Genomic DNA, 27,933 nt, shown 5'->3' on the forward strand with positions numbered 1-27,933 from the left:
TGTATCCTACAATGATAATTTTGTTTTCACTGATAACTTTAACCTTTTTTTGGAACCGCTCGTCCTTTTACAAAATTGATGGCTTCACCCTAGTGCGCTGGGTGCTCGAATTTTAGCAAACAACATATTTTACTCTGTTAATAATACCCCTCGCATCTGACTAGCCTCTTTGTCCAAGTGCACATGTCTCGACAAAACACTAGTGACAAATTGGAAATGTTCACCTGTGTCTAAACCGTCATATAATTGCCACGCAGTCCCGATGGTTCCCCTGGGTAGCATGGTGGACTTAAATCACCTATACTGCTATTAAAAGATTCCATACTCATATTATTATTAGGTATTTCCTTGGTAAGCTTGCTGTTTGTGCTTGTGCATCTTGTGGGGTAAATCGGCAAAATCTTGTATCTCTCAAGCAACCTCTAGGTGCACTAGCCCAACTTGTCTCCCCAACTCTTTTAATTTTTAATGTCAGAGCATTAACTAATAAGACATTTTTTATTAATGATATTATTTCTGAGCATAATCTTGATTTTATGTTTCTAACTGAAACTTGGTTAAGTGTGGATGGTACAGCCGTGATGAACGAAACGTGTCCTCCGGGGTACAATTATTTTTATTCAATCATGGAAGGAAAGAAACGAGGCAGACTAGCCTCTGTCTATGCAGAAAATATTTGTTTCAAAAATATTGCTTTTGGAAAGTTCACGACGTTCGAATATCTTGCAGTTGTAGTAATGGGCAAAAAACCAATACTGTTGCTAAATGTGTATCGTCCACCCAAGCATAACGCAACCTTCTTTCCTGAATTCTCTGAACTGCCATCAAACTGCACTACAAATTATGACCATATTCTTGTAACTGGTGATTTTAACTTTCATGTTGACAACACTACTGACAGCAAAGCAGCAGAATTTATGAAAATGTTGCTCTCCTTCAACTTAGTTCAGCATATTACGGTACCCACGCACAATAGGGAACATACCCTTGATCTAGTAATTTCTCATGACCTAAACATAAAAATAGGTCAAGTTATTGATATCGCTGTCTAAGATCACAACTGCTTTTTTAAAATACTATTTTACCCACTGTCAAAAACGTTGTCCAACAAACTTTTATAAAACGATACTTTAATAATTTATCAGCAGGTGTGTTCACTGATATGTTCCTGTGTGATCAACAAGACTGCATGTTTAACGACTCTCTTAGCATCCATGAGATGTTTGATAACTTCAACTATAAGTTAAAATCGGTTCTTAACACAGTGGTTCCCGAAAAAATCAAGAAGAGGTGTAATATGAAAGTGGCTCCCTGGAAGAATGAACAAAATCTTCACTTATAGAGTCTGTGCCGCAAAGCTGAACGCATGTGGCGAAAAAGCAAGTTAACTGCCCACCGCAACATATTAAATGAGTGCATTGTCATTTATAATAACACTATTCGAACGGAGAGGCAATCTCACTTCTCTAAAATAATTAGTGAAAATGGAAAAAAATCCTAAACGACTTTTCTTTACTATTGGTAGATTTCTCAATCCCTCGGCCCCACCAGACCTACTCTTTCAGGCATCGCCATCAAGATGCCAGGAATTTGCCCAGTTCTTTGATCAAAAGATCAGGGCTGCGTTTCCCAGAGTCTCCTTAGCGCTACGTGCGTCGTAAGGTATCCCTTAAGCTCTTCCTTTAGCTCTCGAGCTGTTTCCCAGCGTCTCCTTAGCTAAGGTATACCTTAATTAAGGTATACCTTTAAATGGGTGGTCTGAGGCACTCGTAAGCTGTCCCTTAGCGATGCGCTCCGCGGTTTCAGCCTTATTATGCCAACATTTTGCTTTTCAAATCGACAGTTGTACTACAGTGCGCATCTAGTAGCACATCGGCATGCGAAAATGAGTTTAATATTTACTTTACGAAAAGTAATTATCCAATCAACGTGTCTGTGCATAGCACGTCGTGAGAATGTTGTCGTTTTACCTGTCTATCCCCATCATGATGGTAATTAAGTATAGGGCCTATCCATGATAATAATCCAATTTGTGAAAATAAAAATAAAAAGTTTTTTTTAATTTATACGTAGTGGTGCTAACTTAGGATATGGCTTTTCTGACTGCATACCCTGTAGAAATTAGTTCGTTTGTGTGTGAGTCAATGATCACACTGACTTAGAACAAACCGCCGGTTTATTAAGAATGTAAAACCTGTGTGTGCAAAAACAACGTTGAGTGAGTCCACTTGCATGACCGAACTAGAACACGCTGATTGGCTAACCATAAACACACATACAGGTACAGTGGCTCATAATGGACAAACATAGCCAAATGATCTACATCCCCTTCCTTTAGCTCACACCTCCTATATAAAACAAAATAGCACTGGGTAAATATCAACATTACAGAACATTTTTCTTACCATGTTGTTTTACGATTTTCGGTAAACAACCCAATAATGATATTCTTGGTTAAATTTAAGATTATCCAACAGCAAATTAAGGTGGATGAACAAATCACTTTAACAGGTAGACCTATTCATAAGGCACCCGGTATATAATTCATCATGATCAATTTCCACAGACGCGCTTTTGCCTTTCATCTACGACCATTTTTGCATTGCAGAGAAAAGTTCGCGGGAATCAGTGCAGTGCAGTGATATGCTGCTACAGTTGCCTATATATTGTGTGACAAAAACAAATTAACATTAGACCTTTGTTTCAATAAGAACTAAATAATTCACCCATATGTAGCCTATATCCTTTCCCCTGGGCTTTCACGAAGTCCCAGACTATGGCTTATATGTCCCGATTGACGCTTTTTATTTTATCCATTGTAGCCTATATGTACGTATTTATTGAAACTATCACAAGATCTCATCTTAACGGACTCTTAAAGAGATTAGCAGATAATCTCTAGTAGGCATAGCTTCCTCTTCTGCAATATTAGATTGATGTAAAATGATTATGACAACACGTGTAATATTAAAACGTCATTCACAAGCCTTTACAAGTGAGACAATCGATTCGCTTGGCATCGATTGATAAACTTTTCAGCACCACATTGAAGGCCAGCTCCAACTTACGATGTACCTTTAAGTTGTACTTAAGGTATAGTCTGGGAAACACTCGTAAAAAAGCGGTTTCCCTTAAGCCTTAAGAACCTTCGTAAAACGTTAAGGTACATCGAAACTCGGAAACGCAGCCCAGAACAGTTAGATCAGGTATAACATATTCTAGAGTGTCACCAACTGAATGTACTACTCGCTGCCCAAGGAATACCATGGATAACTTCAAAATACTAAATGAAGCAGAGCTAAAAAAAAATTATTGCAACTGAAATCCTCCACATGCTCCTTAGATCCTATCCCTACAGTCTTTTTCAAAGAAGTTACAAGTTGCCTCTCTGCCAGTGTACTGGAAATACTGAACCTGTTCTTGAAGACCGGCATTTTTCTTGATCCTCTTAAAACAGCTGTTGTCAGACCATTTCTGAAGAAAAATAACCTGGACCTCTCTGACTTAAGTAATTTTAGACCAATTTCAAATCTGCCTTTTTAAAGTAAAATCCTTGAGAAAGTAGTATCTACACAGATCAATCAGTTCCGCTGTGGAAATAATATCTATGAGACATATCAGTCTGGTTTTAGACAGAATCATAGCACTGAAACTGCCCTTGTTAAAATTGTTAATGACCTCAGAGTCAATGCCGATGAGAACAATGTGTCCATTCCTGTACTACTTGATCTAAGTGCAGCCTTTAATATCATTGACCACAGGATTCTCATAAACTGCCTTGAAAATTATGTTGGGCACTGTTCTAAATTGGTTTAAGACATACTTAACTAATAGACACTTTTTTGTTAGCCAGGGGAACATGCATCCAAAAAACATGATATTCTTTATGGTGTGCCACAAGACTCCGTACTTGGTCCTTTGTTGTTCTCTTTGTACATGCTGCCACTTGGTGAAGTAATTAGAACGCATGGAGTCAATTTCCATAGTTACGCGGACGATACTCAGTTGTATGTTTCTCTTAGGCTGCATTCACACCAGATCAGCTTGCCGCAGGGTAGTGCAGCAAAAACGGCAGTCTTCCCATTCATTTGAATGGGGGTAGTGTGTTTAGGCTGCGGCAGTGGGGACCGCATGGGGTGCCGAAAAAAACGCAGCGGCCTGTGGCAAGAAATCAGAATCAACTTTTGCTGGAACGCAATCCGACGTCACGCTGTAGTGGCCAATCACGTAAGTTGTTTAAATTACCATGGAGCAGTCTGCTGTTTACCGAGCAACTGTCAGATGAATTACTGACGCAATTCATTTCTTCAAGATTTGATTTTATGATTGTCACCGTGATTTGACAGTACCGGGTAATGGGATGAGTAACGAAACAATAATTACTAGCTAAATATCAATTCCGAACGTCCGAAATGAAGCTGTATAGAAGATTCGCTATTCAGCAGTTCTTGTATGTTAGTTTATTGTACCTAGCACTATGGAGCTCATGAGCCAAACTATGATATTGTCCCAGTTGTGTCCTCGCTTGGTTTATTTTGCGTACCCAGCTTCGACTGCGTCTGCGTCTGACTGGCAGTCTACGCTGCAAAATAACGCTAGCAAGAAGCTTCCTTCGGTTTGTGTTTGTGTCCTTTTTTTTTTTTTTTTTTTTTTTTGAGTTAGCGGACATGAAATGGGGGGGCGGGTAAAGCTCACAACATGACGTTTACACAAATGGGCCATGTCGTGACACGCCCACACCGCCGCACAACCCTTCGGCAAGGTGCCGCATTGCCTGATCTGATGTGAGTGCAGCCTTAAAAGCCTGATGACCCTCAGAGCTTAAATCAATTAACTAACTGTCTGACCAGTGTTATAAAGTGGATGAATGAGAACTACCTTAAACTAAACAAAGATAAAACAGAGATACTTGTGATAGGCTTGGACGCAAAAAGAAACAAATCCTGAGCAGGTTAGGGAATCTTGCTTTAAAGGAGTACCATGGTGATTTTCACACTTTCTCGGTTTTATGTGCTATTTGCACAAGAGGCATTGAAGAAACACAATGAGCAAAGTATTAAATATGTCCGTTCTGTATTTTTGGAGAAATATGCGTTTTAAATTCATCGTCCTATTTTCAACCGGTTGAGAAAGTTGTCATTTTGCTACGTCACTAATACAGTAACTACTCCCATTTCCACGCCCCGTAAAGAAATCTGACAGCACACACCGTCCTGCTGTTCAGACAATGCAAATATTTGACTAACGTTAGGTTCACTCAAATTAGAGTGCCTTTAGATTATTTCTGGTTATATTCATTTAGCTAGCTAGCTAACGTTAGCTAGCTAGGAGGTTTGCTTTCATAAGACAATGTTATCGATAACGTTAGCTTGCTAGTTTGCTTTTATGAGGACGTTATAGTTGTGCTTTTATCTTAACTTGGCTAAATAGATATAAAAATTATAATTGGATATAAGTCAACGTCCTTACCTTAGCTATCTACCGAAACTTGATATACTAGCCCTACTAAGCTAGCTAGCTTGTGAAAATTCAGTCTCCCAAAGAGAGCGCGTATCATGGGTATAGCTATGGAAACGGGGCACGGTCTGTCAATCATAGCTAACTGACAGTTCTCATTACCACGCCCAGACGGTTCGGGTGAATTTTTATCTTGGGAAATTTAGGCTTAGAAAAATACGTTTTAAAGCGCATTAAAATGACCGAAGAATAAAAAAATTATGCACATTTGTTTTGTTGTTGCCTGAAGACAACTGGGAAGTGTCACGTTCAACCACCATGGTACTCCTTTAAGGCTGCTTCATACTTTCCGCGTCCGCGTGTCCGCGAGGGTCCGCTTTGGTCCTTGTGACGTAAATGTCGTCATCCGCCCATGTCCGGAGGGTCCGCGCGGACCCCTATGCGGACGTCCGCGCGCAGCCCAAAATTTGTGACCAAGCCTAGTAAGCGCGCCGACTGGGCATGCTCCAGATAACAAAATTTAATGGATGCTTGTTTTGAAGAGAGTTGTGCGAGGAGATCCGCCATTACCCACATTTATATTGTCTATCTGGGCATTCATAAAAATATTCTTTCACCGCTCAAAAATCGTATTCCGTCATAGCAACAAGATAAACCCGACAATAGCCCTAAGATATGCCAATACAGCAGTGAAAACGCTGCTGACTGAATAATGAAATAAACAAGACAAAGTTTTAAAAAATGATACCATGTCATTCTACAGTCAATATCTGGGACTAAATATTGAATAAATATACAACCTTCCCATTGGTTTTACGCATGGTGTAGACTGAGTGGTCTTGGACAATCCGTTTGTGAAATACACATGCATTTGTGATGCCTGGGTACCTCCAAAAATAGCTGTGCGTAATACCACACCTGTTGTTTACGGCGTTGTCGCCCTTTTTAGTACAGTCTGGCTTGATTGACAATTCATTTATTCAGTAGGTGAGAGTATAAGCTTTCTAACGATGTATATCATGTCTAATTTTGCTTTGGAATAGCGTTTTATAGGTCAGCGTAACCAAAAATTTCTTATCATCGCATTCACTTGTGCATTCACTCTGTGGTAATGGAACTGGAACTGAGCATCCCTGCATGTGATAGTCCCACCCACAGAGCCCATGCGTGTGCTGTCTTGCTGTTGTGTTTCTCTCTCTCTCTGCTTTTCTCCGATTATCAGAGGGCTGCATTGTGCCACCAGATAAATAACACTCTTACCTGTAGTTAACCTTTTTTCTGCTTTGGTCCTCACAATGTTTGCTCTGGTGCACACCAAAGATTTCTCTGTGCAGGAAAAAACCTGTATTCCATGCCAAATATTTGGTAATTATCTTCATAGTATATCAGCCAGCCATATTTTTAATGCATGTAAAGAAATGTGCCAATGTTAGTTTGCATCTTTATAAACAAAACAATCACCAGTCTGCTGACAGTAAGCAGATTTTTCTCAGTGCTTGTTATTTATGTAGCATCAGTAAAATAATGCACACTCCCATCACGAGCTGTGTGCTGACTTGGTGGTACTGCCACAACCTCTCTGTCTCTGTCATTCCCACGTTATAGACCATGCTGCTAGCATCACCATAAAATCTCAAATCCATAGACATTCCTCATTTGCAATGGGAAGAAGTTTCCATTTCTGGTTGTGTTTTACTTTTTTAAATAGCACTATTATAGTTGTCAAGAGCTGTGGCTCAGTCCAAGGATTGGAACCCTGGCACTTTCTCAGCTGTGGTCTCTTCTCTATCGGCCACCCTGGCTGCTTTCTTTCTGTCTGAATAAAGCAAAAAAATATTTAAGAATAGCTGACTGTCCCGCTCTCCTTTAAAAAAAAAGAAAAGGAAAACGAGCATCAATAATAATAATAATACATTTTATTTATATTGTGGCTTTCCAGAGCTCAAGGTCGCTAAATCAATATTGCTTGAATCCATGTCTGAAGAAAATATTTGAGAAATATCTGGGAAATGGGTCTGACACCCCTGATCCACATTAAGAATTCTCCAATGAGAGCACTGATGGTAATGACCATTTTTCCTCAGTCTGAGTTTTTTCCTGCCCCCTACAGGCGGCGGTGTGTCGGTGCAGCCAGCCCCTCTCTGGCTTCAGCGCGCGCTGCCTGGAAGACGAGTACATGCTGCAGGCCATCAGCAAAGCCAATCATAACAGCCGCTTCATCTATGTCATGGACACACGGCCCAAGGTACCATGCTAACCCACCGCTTCCTGTCTGCCAGGCACTCCTTGTGCGAGTCAGCATTCTGTAGGGAAGTGAGAAGTGCAGCTTGCATTTCTAAAAACCGACCAGATAACGCGGCTCTGTATTCTCAACATACACCTGGAGCGAAAACATTCAAATTGTATGCATCTTATGAATATTCATTAAGGGGAGTAACTAAAGATAGTGCTGGTGTGATTATAGAAGCTTTTAAAGCTGACTGTATAGGAAACAGTAGCCAGTGTCATTCCTCACTGTCTATGGGAGCTATTGCTATTTGTGTGGAAGGTGAGCTGTCTTGGCTGTCTGGGTTGAATGGATACAGTGTGTGGTTGTTGGGTGTTTGAGTAACCAGTGCCCCTCCCCTGGCTTTGCCACAGCTGAATGCTCTGGCAAATCGGGCAGCCGGAAAGGGCTACGAGAACGAGGACAACTACTCCAACATCCGCTTCCAGTTCGTGGGCATCGAGAACATCCACGTCATGAGAGCGAGCCTGCAGAAACTGCTGGAAGGTCAGAGATGTGGTATCCGTTTCGGGGGGGAGGGGAGGTGGAGACACTGGCATCACGTAGCTTCTAACACACTGCTCCTCAGCACTCCTCATCACTCCTGCTACACTGAACACATTCTCCTCAGCGTATATTCCCTCTCCAAAAACTCACTACTGTTTCCTGAAAAGAATAATACACACTCATAATTTTATCTGTTACTTTGCATTGGAGGCCCTCTCTGAGGAGCCTGTGATTTCAGCTGAAATGTCACAGCTCCTATGGTACAAATAAATAATTTTCCCCAAATAATAATGGGTTAAGGACATGAAAGATGTTTGGGTTCATAAATATAGTATAGGTTATTTGTGTTTCCAGGGTGACTTCTGGAAATTATGGCTTTAGTTGTCACTACAGTATGTACCCCTAGAAATTGGAGCAACCTTCACTCTCATTGGCTGAGCATATCTTCCAAAGTAATAACAGTAACATTGTTTGCCCACAAGATGAAGCAAAGGCACTAACAATGGGACTTGTTAAAAACCTACTGTCCCTGAATGTGGCTTGCTCCACCCCTCCATCCATCTCAATATCTCTCTTTCTGTCTTTTCTTCTTTTCTGCCCTCACTCTCTTTCCGTCAGTGGTGGGAACACGCTCTCTATCCATCTCAGAGTACCTGTTGGGGCTAGAGAGCTGTGGCTGGCTGAGACACATTAAGGCAATTGTAGATGCTGCCATCTTCCTAGCCAAGGTAAGTTTCTGTTATTCCTAAGAACATTGTGTGTGTGTGTGTGTGTGCGCGTGTGTGTACATGTTCATTTTGCACACATGATAACATGAGATTGCACGGACAAGATAATGGAGTCATGAAGGTAATCTGCGTTTTGGTACAGATCTGGCGATGGATGTTGTTGCTATGATACCGTTAATTAGCTGGAGTGTCACACAGCTCAGGTCTTGGTGTGCTGTGTTGTTCCAGGCTGTGACGGTCGATGGTGCCAGTGTGCTCGTTCACTGCTCAGACGGGTGGGACCGCACAGCTCAGGTGTGCTCTCTGGGGGCGCTGCTGATGGATCCTTACTACCGCACCATCAAGGGCTTTATGGTACGTTCCAATGTCTCCATCACTTTGAAGGCCCACCTGGTACTTCTAGAACTCTCCCTCTTTTAAAAGGACTTCATGGTATGTCCCACTGTCTCCGATGTTCATGGGAACATAGCGGTACTTATTCATTGTAAAAAAGATTGAGGCCTGAGTGCGGCATTGAGTGTGGGCTCGCATGCTCCTTAAATTCTTTCTTTCATGGTGCCATCTCAGAAGCACAACTTTTATGCTGTCAAGTGCCTCAATATCAGAGAGAGCAGAAAAACATGGAAACATAAGCAATTTATGCACAGGTTTTACTTGTTGGTGCAATCACTTAGCGGTCATGATGCCGGTGTCCTGAGTTTGCTCAACTCAGACATTCTGTGCTCCTGCAACCAAATTATTGAAAACACAAACTCTGTGTTATTTATTTATTAGTAGACGATTCATTACATTACATTACATTACATTACAGGCATTCAACAGACGCTCTTATCCAGAGCGACTTACATTGTATCCAGTTATACAGCTGGATATATACTGAAGCAATTTCGGTTAAGTACCTTGCTCAAGGGTACAACGGCAGTGTCCTACCGGGGAATCAAACCTGCGACCTTTAGGTTACAAGACAAACTACTTATCCATTATACTACACTGACACCCAAGGACAACTATGCTGAAGATGGAGTTTCTAAGCGCTGGTCGTCCATTTACCAAGCACCCACTCCCTGCAATCTCTTCTCCAACTATACCCCCCCATGCATAACACACTGGACAATAGTGTCTATCTGGGCATACATTAAACATTCTTTTATCACTAAAAATTTGTATTCCGTCATAACAACAAAATAAGGCCAATAATAGCTGAAGGCATTGCCAGTACAGCTATGAAAAACTGAACACTGAAACAAACAAGGAATTTTTCAATACCATGTCATTCTACTGTCAATATCTGGGACTAAATATGGAATAAATATCCAGCCTTACCATTGGTTTTACGCGGAGAGATGTCCATTTCGAGACTGAGTGATCATATATTGTCTTGGACATTTTGTTTGTGAAATATGCGCTCATTTGTGACGCCTGGGTACCTTCCAAAATAGTTGTGCGTAATACCACACGTTGTTCACGGTGTCGTCGCCCTTTGTAGTACAACTGGCTTGATTGACAGTTCATCTATCTGATAGGTGACAGGGCTCCAGAGCGTGACCAAAAACCTGTCAAGTGCGACTAGACATTTTCATTGATCGCACCGGTGCGCCTGACATTTAGCAGGTCTGTCTGTGTGTGTTACGACGGAGTATTAGGGCCACATTGAGGGGAAAAAAAATTTGGAGATTTCGAGAATAAGGTCACAATATTACGAGAATAAAGTCATAATTTTACGAGAAAAAAGTCATAATATTACGAGAATAAAGTCGTAATTTTAGGCTACGTGTTATTTTAGAGGGGAAATATCAGCCTGCCGCCTGCGTTAAAATGAGGAAGGTGGAGCATCTTGTGAAGTTATACTTCAGTATAGGTTTTACAAATAACAAAAAAAATCTTTTGGCACATCAGCACCACATTATCATAAGTATCAAGACATTGAAAAAGTTGTGCAAGAAACTGTCTGTTCCGAAGAAAGAACCACATGGACTTGGAGGAAATTGCAGGCTCAGGCTGCCATTAGACTGTCCTCTCGAACAAACAAAAACGAGCAGCCCTGAGGTGCAGATGCAACATACAAAAACAAAAAGGAGTGGTCCAGAAGTGCAAAACATTTGCACCTCAGGGCTGTTCTTCAGGGCTGCACATTTTTGTTTTTGTATGTTGCATCTGCACCTCAGGACCACTCCTTTTTGTTTTTGTACATTGCATCTGCACCTCAGGGCCACTCCTTTTTGTTTTCGTATGTTGCATCTGCACCTCAGGGCCGAAAGTTTTCTTTTTGTTTTTGTGTTTTGCACTTCAGAGCCACCGTACCTCCGGGAGCAGCGCACACTTTTGTTTGAGTTATTTGAACTTAATTTATTTATTTGAGTTTGTCAAGCACTTTAAACATCAGCACTTTTTAAGTTTATTTTTTAAACAATTGAGGTTATTGTGATTTCTGGTTTGTGCTGTGATTTAAATAAAGAAAAACATTTATCTGCACCTTTATTCCTGTTTACAATTATTTACATAATGTGTTAAGAAATGACCAATGTGTAGGCCTATGGGAACTGACAAAAAAAGGTAACGCTTAAAATGTATTATTGCTGCGCCAAAAGGCACTGTGAAAAATTTTGGGTGCACCTAAATTATGTGCTTCTGAGCATAGCTAAGGCATATGTTTTCAGGCCTAGCTGATATACTGTTTTTTGAACTAAGTCAGAAGAGGGGAACGACAGCATTGATTCTCTGTCTCTGTCTCTAACTACTCTACACAGATAAGATTTCATCGTCCAAATGTAAGTGTTACTGCTGAAAATATTCCTGTTATATACGTTAATTTTGAAATTGGGTGTCTTTAAATAGGTTAGTGGTATTTTATAATGAGGGTATTTCACACTAAAATAAGTATTCCTTGGTAGATAAGTAGTTTTTTTTGTTAAATGCAGATGTATCCTAACTGGAACATTGGCAAAATGTGGTGGGTGGTTGTATGTTGTTTTAATGTCGTCCCATCCCCATACAAGAAAACTTTACATACAGTAGAGTACAGAAAAACATACGACAGTTAATGATTACACATTTAGGTACTGTACCACATTGTGTGCTAATGTTTTTGCATTCTTTTTTTTAATCTCATATCAATGTTTCATCTTAAACCTTCATAAGGGGCCCATGTATATGCTTTATAATGGACAAAAAGCATTTTATTCATTTTTGGAGAGATTTTGGTTGTTTCTGGACCCCTAGATATTTTAGACCATTGATGGAAAGCCTGTAATTCCCACTTGAAAATGATGCAAAACTGAGTTTCTTGAGTCAAAACAGTTGATTTGTAGTGGAATACATGATTATGTTGTGATTTACAGAAATGCATAATTTAGACATTTTGGATAGATTTGGAGACACTGGGTACACTGCTTACTCTTTGCTATTCATCTTTAGTAGTTCTGCATATCCACCTTTAGATTTTACACACTTGAGGTCCAGGAGTTTTTGATCCTGGACATGTATAGTTTAACATGTTTTATATATGGAATCTCTCAGTATTTCATTGCAAACTAAAAACTTTTAGATTGAAGCAGGACAACTTTTAAATGTCCTGCTTCATTTAAGCCATTTTTCATGTCTCTGTGATGCTCACATCTGGTTTTTACATGGTATATGCAAGCTCTGGTAACTTTAAATGTTTTGAGTGTGGTGATGTAGGCCATAAACGCTTTGCTTGCCCGCACAGACATCGGGTTACGGAGGAAGGTGAAGCCGGCGGAGCCCGGAGCAGGGGAAGGTACAAGTGGTCAGGGAGACAGAAAGCCTCAAAATGCACCCTCCCCAGAGGTAGTAAGTGCAGAACAACAGCCTGGTGAAGAGCAAGCAGATCTAATCCAGGGCACGGCAATCTTTAGCGCTGCAGCCTCAAGCGAGGACTTTGTTGGTAGTGGGGCTGTAAGCACCGCATCTCTGGTCCCAGAAGTTTCTGAATCTGGACAGTATGAACAGGCTAGCTTAGAGGAGGTGGGGTCCGAGCAGCTTGTTACGAAGAGCCAGAGAAACGAAGACGATGGTGAAATGGAATATGATTGTGATTCGGATGGCACTTCAGTAGCTGAGTCAGTGTCTTGTTCTGGTGACTTAGAAACGTTAAATGAGATTAACGATTTTCTTGACGAGACATTTGGAAAATCCGTTAAAGTAAAAGATTTTTTCCCTAACACTGAGAAATTTATTAAAATTGTTTCAGTTCTTCATAAATCTGCAGGCCTCGATGTACTAGACGACAAAAAACATTACTGATTAAGAAAGCATGTGACCGCCTTGAGGAAAGAGGCTTTGCCTAAAAATGGAAAAAATGGAAAACGGATGAGAAACATTAAATAATACAAATGAGTGTGAATCACAGGGTGTCTTGCTCTTTTATCTGTTTTTTCTTTCTCTTTTTCTGACTCCACTCTTTATTTTCTTTATGCAAGTTTAGAGAGTTGGGTCGACGGTGGAAGGGATGGGTAGAAGAGGGCTCTAGGGTCAGAACTCTTTAAGCAGAAGGGCTTAAATGTTGTTTTACTTCAGGAAACTCACTCTGACTTAAATAATGAGGTAGACCTGGGCTTGTGGTGGAGGGGTCAGCACTTTCTTTGCCAATGTTAACGCAGGGAACCAATGTTAGCGCAGGGGTAGCCATTCTTTTTGCTCCCGGTTTTAGTGTAAATATTTTATCTGCTACAGAGGTAGTGCAGGGTAGGGTACACATGGTAAGGGCTCAGATAATTTTTTGTTTTGTAAACATCTATGCTTCAAATGAGGGATCAGAGCGGGTGGAGGTTTTTAAGTGGTTGAGGGACATATTAGCACAGGGAAAGTATTGTTTTAGGGGGTGACTTTAATTGCATTGTGGAGTTTGCACAGAACAAGTGAGGAACCACATTTACAGTCATCCATTATTTTGTCCAGAATACTAACTCAGTTATACTTAGTAGACACATGGAGGGCTAAACACTCACAGGTCAGACAATACATGTTAGGGTATTAGATGGTAGGATCACTGGTGCAAGGTTAGATAGGCTTTACATATCACAAGCTTTTGGCACCAGGTTAGCAAAGAGTTTCATCCATCCTGTTGATTTTCCAGATCACCATCTAGTCACCACTGATATGTCTTTCTACCAGTATGAGGTACTACTCATACTGGTGTTTTAATCTTAAACTGAGTCAGGGAAATGACAATATAGCCTTACACGGGGCACCACTTATGTCAGGATTATATTTCTATATTCTCACATTGGGCACCACTTATGTAGGCCAAGCGGTATAACCGCACAATTAAAAATCAGTCTCATAAAATTACAGTTATCTAGACTATTCAACCATAAATTTGGAACTCAATTAGTAATCAAAATGACAAATATTAAGAATACAATAATTAAATCAAAGATTTATGATAACCTGAAGAATATAGGTCTATATAGGCTATTTTGACTCGTTTGATTCTCACGTTCCAGCAACATCAAAACAGACACGGGTTTAATACAATTATTTATTAAACAATTGTACAAACAGAACATACACAAACTAATCTAAATGGGGAAACTGCTAAATACGGGAAGGTAGGGGTGCGTATGCGTGTGTGCGGTTGCGTGTGCACACGTGTCCCTTTGTTTGTGGACGAAAGGGGGAAGGGTAAACGGCGGGTTGGTTGCGTATGTGTGGGGTACCGTGTAACCGGCGTGACTGAATAACTTAGCTCAGATACGAAGGAGTATTGCTCCTGGTAGTGCCAGAGAGTGAAGCGGAACTTCAGTTCTTAAGCAATACATGCAACCAAGCTAGTTATTCGCCCCCTAACGACTATACAACGAGTGTGGTGTCGTTAGGGTTGTAAAGTTAGTCGGGGAGAAAGAGAAAGACCATGCGTGATATTGTTTCCCAAAGATTACATAGCCAGCGCAAATTATTGTAGAAGACAAAATTGAAAGACACAATGTCACATTAAACTCAGTGCAGACTAAACTTCTATTGCCTGGAAAGTTTGCTCAGTCTTACTGTCCATCCATTCACGCAGATAGCGGCCTCCGGTGGTCTCTGTGGGGTCCTGGAGGGAACAGTATTGGCGTTGTGAAATTGGTGAAATTGTGGAGGTTTCCAGATGTGGGGCGCGAGTCGTTTTTCGATAGCAACGGCAATGTGGTTCTTCCCCCCGGGTTGGTCGTCAGCAAAGTTCTTCTTCCTGGAACTCGTCGTGGTTAGTCGGTGCAGCGTCGGCTGTGCGCTGGTTTTCACGCGGGATGGATCAGGCTTAGTCACCGCAGGCGAGCTAAATTGGCAGAGCCTGGTTGCTGTGTACAGCGACTTTATCTGTGCGTTAGATAAATCGGTGACTGCAGTGATCTTAGGCGTTCTGCAAACCCCTTTGAATTGGAGTTCTACAGAGTTGTGATAACTCGAGTTAGGCCCATAGGAGTTCCACAGTACGTGGGAACTCAAAGGACAGTAGCAGGAAGAGACCCTGCAGTAAGGGGGCAAAGAGAGAGTGCAGGAAGAGGGAGGGCGATTACTGTCCCTAACTTTTATACCTGGTGTGGGGGGTGGGGAAGTATGGAGGAGCAGGAGGGCAGAGTTTGACTCTTTGAGGCAGTGGTAGGAGGTTGGAAAGACACAGATTCACATTTTTTGTCAACAGTACACTTCCCACTCAATAGCCAGGGTAAGAGCAGCAGTGGAGAGGCTAGAGCAGGGAATTCAGGATATACAGGGCAACTTGGTGACTCCTGGCATTCCTTCTCAAGAGAAACTGCTGCTGGGGAAAAGGAATGACCTGAGTCTTCTGTTACATGAAAAGAGGAAGGGGCCATGCTGAGGGCACTGTTCACAATTATTAGGGATCTTGATGCACTTAGTGCTTTCTTTTTTAATCTGGAGAAGTCTGTCTCTCAAAGGAAGTAAATTGCCTGTCTTTGCCTCCCAGATGACAGGATGACTGATGAGCCTGTAGAGATGTAGTAGTCAGTAGTTTTTCATACTAATCCAGGGCCTACCTCAGTTGGGGGCAACAGAGTGTGCAGCCTTGGACTCTGAGCTCAGCCTGGGTGAGCTGACTGTAGCGGTAAGAGAGCTGGCACCAGGTAACGCGCCAGGCATTGACGGCTTACCAGTAGACTATAAACATTTCTGAAATCATTTAGGGCCTGATTTACGACAAGTACTGGTGGACTGTGTTGGACGTGGCTCACTACCAGCTTCCTGTCAACGTGCTGCTCTCTCCCTACTGCCAAAGAAAGGGGTCTTGACTCTCTTAAAAAATTGGAGACCTGTCACTCTTTTATGTGCTGACTATAAGCTTCTGTCCAAAGTTCTTGCAAATAGGCTAAACAATTATCTGGAGCTACTTGTCCATAAAGACCAGTCCTTCTGTATTCCAGGAAGGAGCATAACGGACAATTTGTAGATAATGAGAGACCTGGTTGATGTTTGCAATGTTTACAATCTTAATATTGACATTTTATCCTTAGATCAGGAAAAAGCTTTTGCCCGGGGTTGATCATGGTTTTTTGTTTTCCACTTTGAGGGCCTATGGTTTTGGGGAAGGTTTTTTATCATGTGTAAGAGTACTGTACGAGGGGGCTTCATGCATGGTGAAGGTGTGGGGTGGGCCCAGTAGTCCGTTTCCTGTTAGTAGAGGGATTAGACAGGGCTGTCTCTTATCTGGACTATTATACTCATTGGCTCTTGAGCCACTTTTATGCAGACTCAGGACAAAGCTAATTGGGGTATCCCTACCAGGGCTTCTACAGGAATCACCTTTAGCACTATCAGCTTATGCAGATGACATTAATGTTTTTATTCAAAATCAGGGTAATGTAAAGGTTTTAAAGGACAGTTTGGGGGTTTATGAAGAAGGCCTCCTGTGCTAAAGTGCACTGGGAGAAAAGTGAGGCCTTGCAGTTCAGGCAGGGGTGGGTGCGGACAGCTCCCAGTCTGCCAGGGGATCTGAGGTGGGGGACAGGGGGGATGAAAGTTCTGGGTGTTTTTTTAGGGAATAAGGAATACCAGAAGCAGAATTGGGAGGGTGTAGTGGAGAAGGTGTCCGCCAGGTTGTCTAAATGGAAATGGCTGCAACCTCAGTTGTCGTATAGGGGAAGAGTACTGGTCGCCAATAACTTGGTCGCCTCAACATAAGGGCAAAGACTAACTATTCAACCTCCACCAAGGGGCCTAGTCAATCAGGTGCAGCAAATGATTGTGACCTTCTGGTCTGGACAGCACTGGGTAAGGGCACCTGCATTATATCTACCAGTGCAGGAGGGAGGGCAAGGCCTCATGGACATCCCAGCCAGGATTATGGCATTCAGGCTACAGGCTGCACAGAGGCTGCTCTACTCCTGCGGTCTCAACTGGCTGGATACAGCTCGACTGCTGCTGAGGAGGGCGGCAGGCCTCGGCTATGACAAGCCGCTGTTTCTACTGCAGAATGAAGAGTTTGACTGATCAGAGTTGACACCATTCTACCAGTCAGTTTTACAGGTGTGGCAGATCTTTAGTGACAAACAAGACCCTACTGTAGAACCAGGCATGTGGCTCTTTGAGGAGCCATTGCACTTCAGCAATTTTATAAGAACTAACTGTTTGTCCTCTCCCAGCTTGCGGGCTAGTCTGCGGCAGGCAGGCTGTGTCAAACTAGGGCATTTGATGGGAACATCTGTGGCAAGACTGGGGGAGTTGACTGGTATCTGGTCTTCTAGGCTGCCACACAGGTTGGTGGTGGAGGTTTGTGCTTCCCTGCCAGGGCCCCTCAGAGCGTATGCAGGGAACCATACTCTATCTGACCAATGGGATGATGAGTGTGAGTATGCTTTCCCCTCTCTGACTGTGTCTCCTGCTGAGGGGGAATGGCAGGAGGAATAGGGAAGTTTCCTGTGTCTCACAACCCCCAAGCTGGGGCAGTTTGAGATTTGAGGGAAGAAAACCCTTTATCACATCTGTGTTAAAGTGTTACACTTATGCTCTCTGGCAGGGTTAAAGGGGTGGACTGAGTTTTTTGGTCCGGTTTCTTCTCCAAAAGGCTGTTGGCGGCCGCTGTACGAGCCACCTGTTGACAAATGGACCGGCGACCTCCAGTGGAGGATTGTGCATGGGGCAATATACAAACACAAACAGGCACACCTAGATCCTAGTGTTGGGGAGGGTTGGACTTCTTGCGCACAAAGGGAAACGTTATATCATCTATTTGTACATTGTCACAGGTTGAGGGGTTTATATAGTTTATTGGAGAAGTGGTTTCAGGGGTACCGTTTTCTTTTGAATTGTTTATTTTTGGGCCTTGGTATAATGCTAAATAAAGGTTGCTTCATGTTTTAATGAACCTGTTGTTTAGGCTGTCAAAGCTTTCAATTTGGTAAACCAGAAAGCACCATGCTGAGGGTCAGGGGTTGGTTGACCCAGAATATATGATAAAGGGACTCCTTGCAGCCCGTATTAAAGTGGATTTCAGTTATCATAAATCCTTTGTTTCTTCTTTGTTTCTTTATTTGTTTTATGTCTTGCGAAAGGTAAACCATTTACTGTAATGGTGTTCGTTTTTTTTCATTCTGTGCTTGTCTTTCAAGTTAGTCAATGTATTAGTGTTTCCTTTTGTTTTTCCCCTACCCCCTTGTTAGTCTATTTAATATTTCTGTTTTATCCTTTTTTATTTCCTTTCCCCGAGTGTCATTGTCTGGATATTTTTCGGTATGCTTGCAATATAATATAAATGTAAATATGTTATCTTATTTTATCTATGTCTGCGTATTGTGCAATAAAGAACTCTTAAACTCTCTCTCTCTCTCTCTCTCTCTCTCTCTCTCTCTCTCGCCAAGGTCCTGATCGAGAAAGACTGGATCTCATTTGGGCACAAGTTCGGAGACAGGTACCCACCTGGCTGAACGGGTGGGACTGGGGGGGGGTGGGGTGTGTGGCCTATTCTTTCTGACCCTCTCTGATCTGACTCCGTTCCCCTCAGGTGTGACCAGCTGGATGGAGATCCTAAGGAGGTGTCCCCGGTCTTCACACAGTTCCTGGAGTGCGTGTGGCAACTGACTGAACAGTTCCCTCAGGCCTTCGAGTTCAGCGAGTGGTTCCTGATCCAGATCCACGAGCATGTACACTCCTGCCAGTTTGGCAATTTCCTGGGCAACAGCCAGCGCCAGAGGGAGGAGTTACAGTGAGTCACAGAAATGAGGGTGGAGCCTCTGTGGCAGCGAGAGACGAGGTGGATAGGAGGAGCTTCCCTGTGAGGAGGCAAGGTGGAGGAGGTCCAATGAAAGGCAAGGGAGGAAGGGGCTTGAGTGAAATGCAGAGGGTTTGTTAAAAAACACTGCAGGAAGTGTCTTATTGAGATAGAGGCTTTAGTGATTGAGGGTGGTGTTTCATTGATTGACAGACATAATCGGAAGGTTTGGATGGAGTTTGGATTGTGGCAGTGTGATGACCTGTGTCAAGGGATGTAAACAGCAGGAGCTGATGGGAAACAGGGAAACAATTTTTTTCCTCATTTTTTTGTGGTGGGGGGGGGGGGTCTTAACCCATTTGCCCATTTCCCCAGTTTTAGTTGTAGCCAATTCCCTCTCCTACTCATTGCAGTGGATGTCCTTCTCATCTATGACATGCTCCACGAGCCTGGAGGGTGAAGACTAGCATTAGTCTCCTTTGATGCTAATGAAACCAGCTGCCTCTTTTTTTCAGCCTGGTTTGTGACCGTCACCAGACAATTTGACACACTTGGTGGAGAGTGCCATTACGCCTGTTACAGTCAGAACTCCCACAGAGGCTACATTGCCAGCAGAGGTCACTAGAGGGCAGTGTGAGGGAGAGAACAACCATGGTAGGCTATCCCTTCTGCAGGGAGGCAGCCAACTGCAGTCCCCACGGGCATCCCGTCACTGGATGAAAAACACAACTCAAACCGGAGTGGATTCAATTAGTTCAAACTACACTGAAGTGGTCAGCTTTGCACCAAAACTCAGTGCCTGGCTGTGCAGCTGGGCAACCAAGACTGACTTTGTCGAGTGGCTGACTTCAGAGAGTGAATGACATTTTAACAGTCTCACCTCCTATTCTCCCTCCTCTGCCTTTCCTCCATCTCTCAGGGTGAAAGAAAAGACTCATTCTTTGTGGTCCTCCCTGTTGAACGAGCAGCAGAACTACCTGAACCCTCTCTACAACCCAAGCCTGGCTGAGTCACAGCCAGTCCTGGAGCCCAGCACTTTGCCCTGCCACTTCAAGTGAGTGTACGCCACCTCACTGTCATCGTCATCATTGGTTTTGCGAATTCTGAGCTGTACAGCTAGGGTTTTGTGTTCTAACATAGGTGCGGTGTGAATGGCAGCAAACGTTTGGGTTCTGACGTTGTTCTGACCTGTGACCCAGGTTCTGGAGAAACATGTACCACCAGTATGACCGGACAATGCACCCTCGCCAGTCCGTCCTTAAGAACCTGCTCACTCTGAGAGCGCAGAGCAAAGATCTGGAGAACACAGCCCAGCAGCTGGAGACTGTGAGAACACACCCCTCTCTGTTTCTGTCTCTGTCTCTCTCTTGCTGTTTCTGTCTCTCTCTCTCTCTGTCTGTCTCTCTGTCAAATTTCAAATTTTTACATTTAAAGATGTTATATTGGCATGGCAAATGCAGGCATGTGTGTTGCCAAAGCAGAGGTTACTTAAGAAAACTATGTGCAATATGGATAATAGATTATGGATAATAGATGTAAAAAAATGGCAGTAAGTAATGCTAGGTGTGTGTGCATGCACACGCATGTGTTTAAGTGAGTCTGCCTGTGTCTGTCTGTTTGTGTGTGTGCTTGCATGTATGACAGGGTCACTCATTCTCCCTTAGTGTGGCAAGAAAACACAAATTGTGCTGTTAGTATGCTGCAATCTTTGTTTTCCCCATATAAGAAGGGTAGATTTTAAGCCAAATTCTAATTGGAATCTCAGATTGGAATTTGTCCTGTTACGACATAGATGACCCCATGTGCTTTCTCCCTTAGTAAATTCACTGCAATGTTGAAATTTCTTGTAGAACTGATTTTTTATTCTAAATAATTGTAATTGGAGGAATGTTCATAGAATCATATAATCTTGCTGTCCCTGTCTCTCTCTTGTCTCAATCTCCCTCTCTCTGTAACTTATTTAATTTTCAATTCCAGGGCTTTATTGACACTGTTGGTATACACTCACCGGCCACTTCATTAGGTACACCTTGCTAGTACCGGGTTGTCTTCTGCTGCTGTAGCCCATCTGCTTCAATGTTCGTCGTGTTGTGCGTTCAGAGATGCTCTTCTGCATACCTCAGTTGTAACGAGTGGTTATTTGAGTTACTGTTGCCTTTCTATCAGCTCGAACCGGTCTGGCCATTCTCCTCTGACCTCAGCCATCAACAAGGCATTGTTGCCACCCACTGGATACTTTCTCTTTTTCGAACCATTCTCTGTAAACCCTAGAGATGGTTGTGCGTGAAAATCCCAGTAGATCAGCAGTTTCTGAAATACTCAAACCAAGCCCGTCTGGCACCAACAACCATTCCACGTTCAAAGTCACTTAAATCACCTTTCTTCCCCATTCTGATGCTTGGTTTGAACTTCAGCAGATTGGCTTGACCATGTCTACATGTCTAAATGCATTGAGTTGCTGCCACACGATTGGCTGATTAGATATTTGCTTTAACGAACAGTTGAGCAGGTGTACCTTATAAAGTGGCCGGTGAATTAGTATTGCCAACATGTAAGCAATAAAAAGTTGAATTCAAGAAATAATCTTGTCAAATACTGACTTTCGCTCCAGTCCCTCTTGTGTCTCTAGCCTGACAATAATTTTCACAGTGGTGGGCAGAGGAAAATATCTTATTTCTTTCCTATCCAATCATCAATGTACTTCCTGTATTTGATGCTATTTGACCCTGTGTGTACTTCCTGTTTTCTTGCTTCCTGAGCCTTGTCCCTCCATGTGTTCTTCCTGCAGAAGTTGCGGAGCCTGGGCGTGAGCGCCCCACCCCTGGACATCCGTGCTCCACCTAGCCACATTGCCCCACCTGCAAGGCCCCAGTCTCTCATCTTGGGGGCGCCCTTCAGCTGTAAAGAGGCGGAGGAGGAGGAGGAGGAGGAGGGGAGGGAGGCAGAGCCGGACTGCGGTGGCAGAGAACGGACAGTAGAGGGCAGCAGTGCCACCGACAACGGCTATGCAGAGCTGCAGGACTCTTTCAGCACTAAACCTGAGCTCGCGGTTGTCAGCCTGGAGTTTGGTGTGGCCCGCATGACCTGCTGAGCATTGTGGGATAGCTGGAGAGGTGGAGTCGGTCTGGCACCGGAGGAGCCACACCCCCCAGCGATCCCCCACTATGCTGGCATGTGTCATACATGTACAGGGTGGAGCCACCCGTCCCATAATCAGTACCTGAATGAGAAAATACGAAACATCACTGGCATTAACTTGTCCCAGTGCGGCTCTTATTTTGTAAAGACTGTCAATAGCGCTCAGTGAATGGATGAATGAACAAATCAATGGATAAATCAGCAGATGAATAAACCCATTGGTGGGGTTACCAGGGTTGCAGCTACCATTCCAGAGTTGGTTGTGTTTTGCGGGGTGTGGGTGTCCAGGGGTGGTGGGGGTAAGAGAACACGCTTGTGTGTAGGCACATTGATATATTCCATCGCACACCTCTTCAGACTGATCTGCTGAGAGTGTGTGCAGTTACAGAACTTCTTGGTTAGCAGGAGGAGGTCTGAAGAATGGCACTGCTGGGATATTCAATGATCTCTCTAAAACCCACGCTGGGAACATGGTACGCACACACACACACACACACTCGTACATATACATATGCAAGCACACACAGAGCTTGACAAATGAGTTGAGAAAAGTTTATGCTGATCAAGAGGTGATTGTGTGTGTGTGACTGTTTATGTACTTTTGTATACAAGTGTATGTGTGTATGCAACTTTGTGAAAATGTGTGTGTGTGTGTGTGTGTGTGTGTGAGAGGGAGAGACCAGGTGACAGGTTGTATGTGCGTCTGCTTAATAGTGTTACGTTTCTGTGCATATGCATATGTACGTTTGTATGTGCACATATGTTTGCATTCATAAGGTAGCATGTAAATGTGGGCTTGTGTAATGGTTTGTATGGGTAAGTGTGAATATGTGTGTGTTAATTTGTATATATGTAAATGTGTATAGGTATGTGTGTGTGTGATATATCAAGATTCAGGAGGGCTGCAGTCTGGATACAGACTGTGAATCTGAGACTGTGAATCATTTCCAGGCCCCAGTAACATACTTGCGTTTCCTTGCTGAATTGTATTGGCTTTAGTTTAGGGGGCAACATGGGCTTTGTGCATGCCATATGCACCAGCAAGCATTTTGCACAAATCACCTGTTCTAGAATCCAGCATCTCTGCTAAGATGGTTGATGTTTTGAGATGTACCTCTCAAGAACCTTCTCACTCAGAGCAATGATCCGGCACATTAGCTGGTGACTGTGAGAGTATTATCTCTCTCTCTCTCTCTCTCTCTCTCTCTCTTATCAGGTTGCAATTTCCTTGAAGATGCCAGACCTCAATCGGTTTCCAGGTCAGGCAGGGGCTGAGAAGACAATGACGGATAAAATGAGTGATTGGTATTAGACCTCTCTATCTCTCCCTCCCACCTCTCCTTTCATATATGTGGCTAGAACCGGAAATGGAAGCAAGAGTGACTTTTTTTAATTTTCAAACAATGAAAATGCCCAGCTCCTATGAGTCCCTGTTAAGTTCCTAAGGAGACTATCCAAACCATGAATATTCATGAGCAGGTGAGAGTCAGACCAAGATAAGTATTGTCACTGCTCTGAAGTGATCCCGTGGCCAACCTTTGCTCTGAATGTTTGTGTTTACATCAATGCAGTTACAGCACTCTGGCATAAAGCGCTACAGAATTCTATTTCTGGCATGTAAATAAACTGGGCGTTTCCTTATTTCTGGCCCCCTGCTGATCGATCACATTGTTCAGAATAGCCCACTTTCCCTGTAATGTACAGGTATAATCAGAGACGGTATTCTGTACTGTGTTTGTGCTTGAGGTTATTTTGGTAAGCAAGATATCCCACTGCTCATGCTCATGGTTCTACAGGCTACAAGACTTTCCATAAATGTGTTTCTTGAGGTGAGAAAAGGTCTGATGTAATTTTACAGGTTCATGGTTTTAGAGTTTTGAACAGTCCTGACATAACATTACAGGTAGATGGTACTAAATTTTAGAACAGGACTGATGTGACACTTGGTTATAAAAAATGTTATTAACCACGACTTTCTGACCTGCGTCTCACTATCCTGAGGTGGCGACTTCTGCTAATACACTTACACGGGTACAAATTGATGCATACATGTGTACAAATTAACACGACTACAAATCTACTCATAAGTAGAAAAAATATTTATTTTGACTGGTGATGACAATCTCTTGGTCTTATCGGTGTTATGCTGTCTTTTCTGAAACAGAGGTATGCTCCCTGCCTCAGAGAAAAGCACTGCTAATGGCAAAGCTGTTTAACCCAAAATAAATTGAAAAAATACCTAAAGCACACGTATGACGGACTCATACAACTGACATATAGGCTCTGGGTAAGGCGAAATGAACAGCAGGTCCTGGCTGTGACTCGGTTTAAAAGACCAGGAGGTCCTGGTTGTGACTGCATTTACATGGAAGACATGGCAGCCATTGCTGTAAACCTTCGTTCTCTCCCTCTCCACCTTCGTGTGGTGAGCTTTCTGGTGCAAAATGGCTGCCGTGCATCACCCAGGTGGGTGCTACACATTGGTGGTGGGTGAGGTGAGTTCCCCTTCACTGTAAATCACTTTGAGCATTCGGAAAAGTGCTATATAAATGTAAGGATATATATTCTTGCTAGGAGGGTTAAAGCTGGTCACTCTAATTACAACAACAATGGGGGGGGGGGGTCAGACAAGGGTCTGTCTGTTTGTGTGTGTGTGTGGGACTGATTGTTTGATGAGTATGTTTGAGCAACATTATTTGTGTGGGAGTGTGTGTCGTCGGGTTAATGACGTAAATCAGTGTTAGTAAGAGGTGTGTGTGTATATGTGTGTGTATTTGCCTGAGCTGGATCAGTTAGAAGTGTGTGTTTGCATATGTACGTGGTGATTCAGTCTGTGAGGAATCCATGCATTTGTATGTCTGTTCTACATACCTGCTACCGTTGGCGAGTTCTGCTACAGTGTAGTCTTTTTAGGGCCGGCACCACATAAGTTTGATTTGTGCTCTTGTGCACGTACCCCAATGGGTGATGTCATTTGCTTTCATTGTGAATTTTCTGTGTTGAGATGGTACTTGTACTCACAACCCACAATGTTTGAAATGGATGCAAAGCTTACTTTCACGTCTTTAATGTGAGCTAATGATGGCCAGTGGCCTTATTGGCCTGAACACATTGTTTGGAGTTTTCCGTGAACTTGTACTTGTAGGGTGTTCAGCACACAGGGCATCTGTTGGGTGTTTGTCAAATTGAACAAAAACAAGTCAAGTAAGAATAGTGGAATAGTCACTTATACATTGAGTATTTGGTTGGACAACTGATTTTAAAGGATTTTAGCTTTATCGAGAAGTTTGATTTGTGTGTTAATTATTTATGGAATATAAATCCATACAGTCTGTTTCTGGTCTTTTTCTGCCAAGATTATTTTGCCTTTTTAACTATCCCAGTTAATGTGTTGGATAATGAGTGTTTACAAGTTCCCATTTCTGAGGAATAACATAAGTCTGGTTCCCTGTGATCCAGTTCTTCTTTTGATTTACTGCCGGAGCATGTATATTTACTGCCAGGTCTGACTACATCCTCAGCAGAGGAATTGTTGTCAGACGGCATTCAACTTGTATGTGGACCTGCCAGAAGGGGGCGTTGCCTTCTGTATAAAGATGACCCTGTTTGCCTCCTCCTCTTCCTTCTATTGTTCATTCATTGAAAAATATGTCAATGTTCTAAGAGGATTTTCAATTAATTAATCACATTTTATTCAATTTCCAGAACTGAACCCAACTCTGATGCCTAGTAATGTCTCTCCGTTATAATTTGCTTTCTCAGTTCATTACTGTAATAAGCACAAGCACAAGACTCACGCATATTGGGATTACTGAAGTGGTGGTATTTTAAGATCCATTGCACAGACTGATTAGACTATTATATTGTGTAAAGTGCTGACCATGGTGATCAAGGCTGGATGTGTATTCACACAAATTCTCTCTCTCTCTCTCACTTTCTCACTCTCACTCACTCGCACGCACGCACAAACCCATTCCCTGTTGTCTTTCAAATGTCCCATTTAAGCACTGTAAGGAGTACAGCGTTGAGCGGTTTCTGATATTTCATACAGATGAATTCATGCTTTATAACATCATCAGGAGGCGGGAAAAGAGCGGAGCTTGTTTACGCATTGCGGTCTTGTTATCTTCTGATCGATCCGTCAACACATGGGAAACCCATCTCTATAAAATCCACAGTCAAGATGCATCATTACCAGGAATTGTTTGTTAATATGGCCAAAGTAGATATAAATAACTTAAAAATGAACCAGATGGAGAGATGCATTTGATGCTCTGTGATCTCTTCTGTACTCTCTGCTTTCCCCTGTCTGAATAACATAAAAACAAATCAGTTGTACTGTCTGTTCTCCTTTATAAATGAACAGATTAATTTTAGATCCTGTGCAACCGCAATGATTGTGATAGTAACCCCAAGTGATAATGAATTTCACAGTAATGGTGTACAGATTATGACATTAAAGAAGAAGAATTGAACACAAAGAAAGGGACATTCTTGAAAAGATTACTATAATTTTCATATAGGATTAATAGTAATCTATATTTAGGTGGAAACCCAGTGGGTTTACTGCCTTTCATCATTTGTCCAGAAAGAAAAGTTATCGGAAATTAGATAATATGTACTGACCACATATACAGGGTCTCTCTCATGCACTCAAACACCTCTCTCGTTTGCTGTCTTTTTTCTTTCTCTGTCTCTCTAAGATCACTCAGGTTTTCTGGTTTTGAACTAATGTGATATTGCTAAAGAAACATGAGTAAAACAAGCCTATAGACATGCCCCCCTCAATCTGTTCCCCTAGATTTTTCATATTTCTCAGCCTCATAATGGCTTCCTTGACTTTCATTGGCACAACACTCATCTTTATGCTGACAGATGCCAAGACTAGATACTGAAAGCTGTCTTATACTTGCAGCAAAGAATTTGAATATTCAGAAACACCTGTGAATCCATTTGTCCCAACCATTATGGCACCCTAAAATGCGGGTGCTATGTATAAGTGCTGTTATTTCTACACGATGATACCAAGGGTATTAACATACCCTTTAATAAAAGCTGAGAATCTGCACTTTAACCACATGAATTGCTTGAGTATTAATCTAAAATTATGGAGTACAGAGCCAAATAAAGAAAAAATATGTATTTGTCCCAAACATTATGGAGCTCCCTGTATATAATACTGTGTTTGTATTTCATGCCAATAAGGAAAACTGAATTTAAGTGGAGAGAAAGAGAGATAGAGAACAGATGGAGCATCATCCATGTTGGGGGGTGAGGGTGGTATGTCTGTTATAGCAGGTGGGTGATTTTGTCCCTGGTCCTCCATGCCTGGTGAAGCCAGTTTCAGGGAGGGATGGTTTTGAAAGTGGAGGCAGACCAGATAAAGCAGCACAGAGCAGTCCAACTCCATGCTGTCAATGTGGACATTGTTTGACTGCAGTGAGGTGGAAGTGGAGGCAGTGAGGAGGGTGTGTGCCAGGGAGGGGGCTCTCCACGGTGCATATGGGATGCTGACATAAAAGGGAGGGGTTGGAGGGAAAGAAAGGGAGGAGTGGGGGCTCATGAATGAGGCACCACCCATTATTGACCCAGCAGCAAGTGCGCATGCTCCTCAACAGGCGCTTCTTCACAGACATGGGGACCTCTCCACTTACTACTCCAAATCCTCAGCA

At 42.7% G+C, this 27,933-nt stretch overlaps 1 protein-coding gene across 2 annotated transcripts in view; it reads left to right on the forward strand.

Annotated features, from left to right (window-relative positions):
• The window catches only part of mtmr6 (myotubularin related protein 6), a 49,836-nt gene extending 27,327 nt beyond the window's left edge, over positions 1 to 22,509 (forward strand). For both annotated transcript variants that reach the window (XM_064334077.1, XM_064334076.1), the window contains 9 exons: positions 7,568 to 7,702; positions 8,098 to 8,230; positions 8,849 to 8,958; positions 9,187 to 9,312; positions 18,774 to 18,823; positions 18,917 to 19,117; positions 20,043 to 20,177; positions 20,323 to 20,449; positions 21,912 to 22,509. In XM_064334077.1, the coding sequence (XP_064190147.1) occupies positions 7,568 to 7,702; positions 8,098 to 8,230; positions 8,849 to 8,958; positions 9,187 to 9,312; positions 18,774 to 18,823; positions 18,917 to 19,117; positions 20,043 to 20,177; positions 20,323 to 20,449; positions 21,912 to 22,214 (1,320 nt within the window). In that variant the 3' untranslated portion in view covers positions 22,215 to 22,509. The remainder of the gene's footprint in view (positions 1 to 7,567; positions 7,703 to 8,097; positions 8,231 to 8,848; positions 8,959 to 9,186; positions 9,313 to 18,773; positions 18,824 to 18,916; positions 19,118 to 20,042; positions 20,178 to 20,322; positions 20,450 to 21,911) is intronic.
• The last annotated feature ends 5,424 nt before the right edge of the window (positions 22,510 to 27,933 follow it).

Source organism: Anguilla rostrata, chromosome 4 (genome assembly GCF_018555375.3).
Source record: "Anguilla rostrata isolate EN2019 chromosome 4, ASM1855537v3, whole genome shotgun sequence".
NCBI classification, from domain to species: domain Eukaryota; kingdom Metazoa; phylum Chordata; class Actinopteri; order Anguilliformes; family Anguillidae; genus Anguilla; species Anguilla rostrata.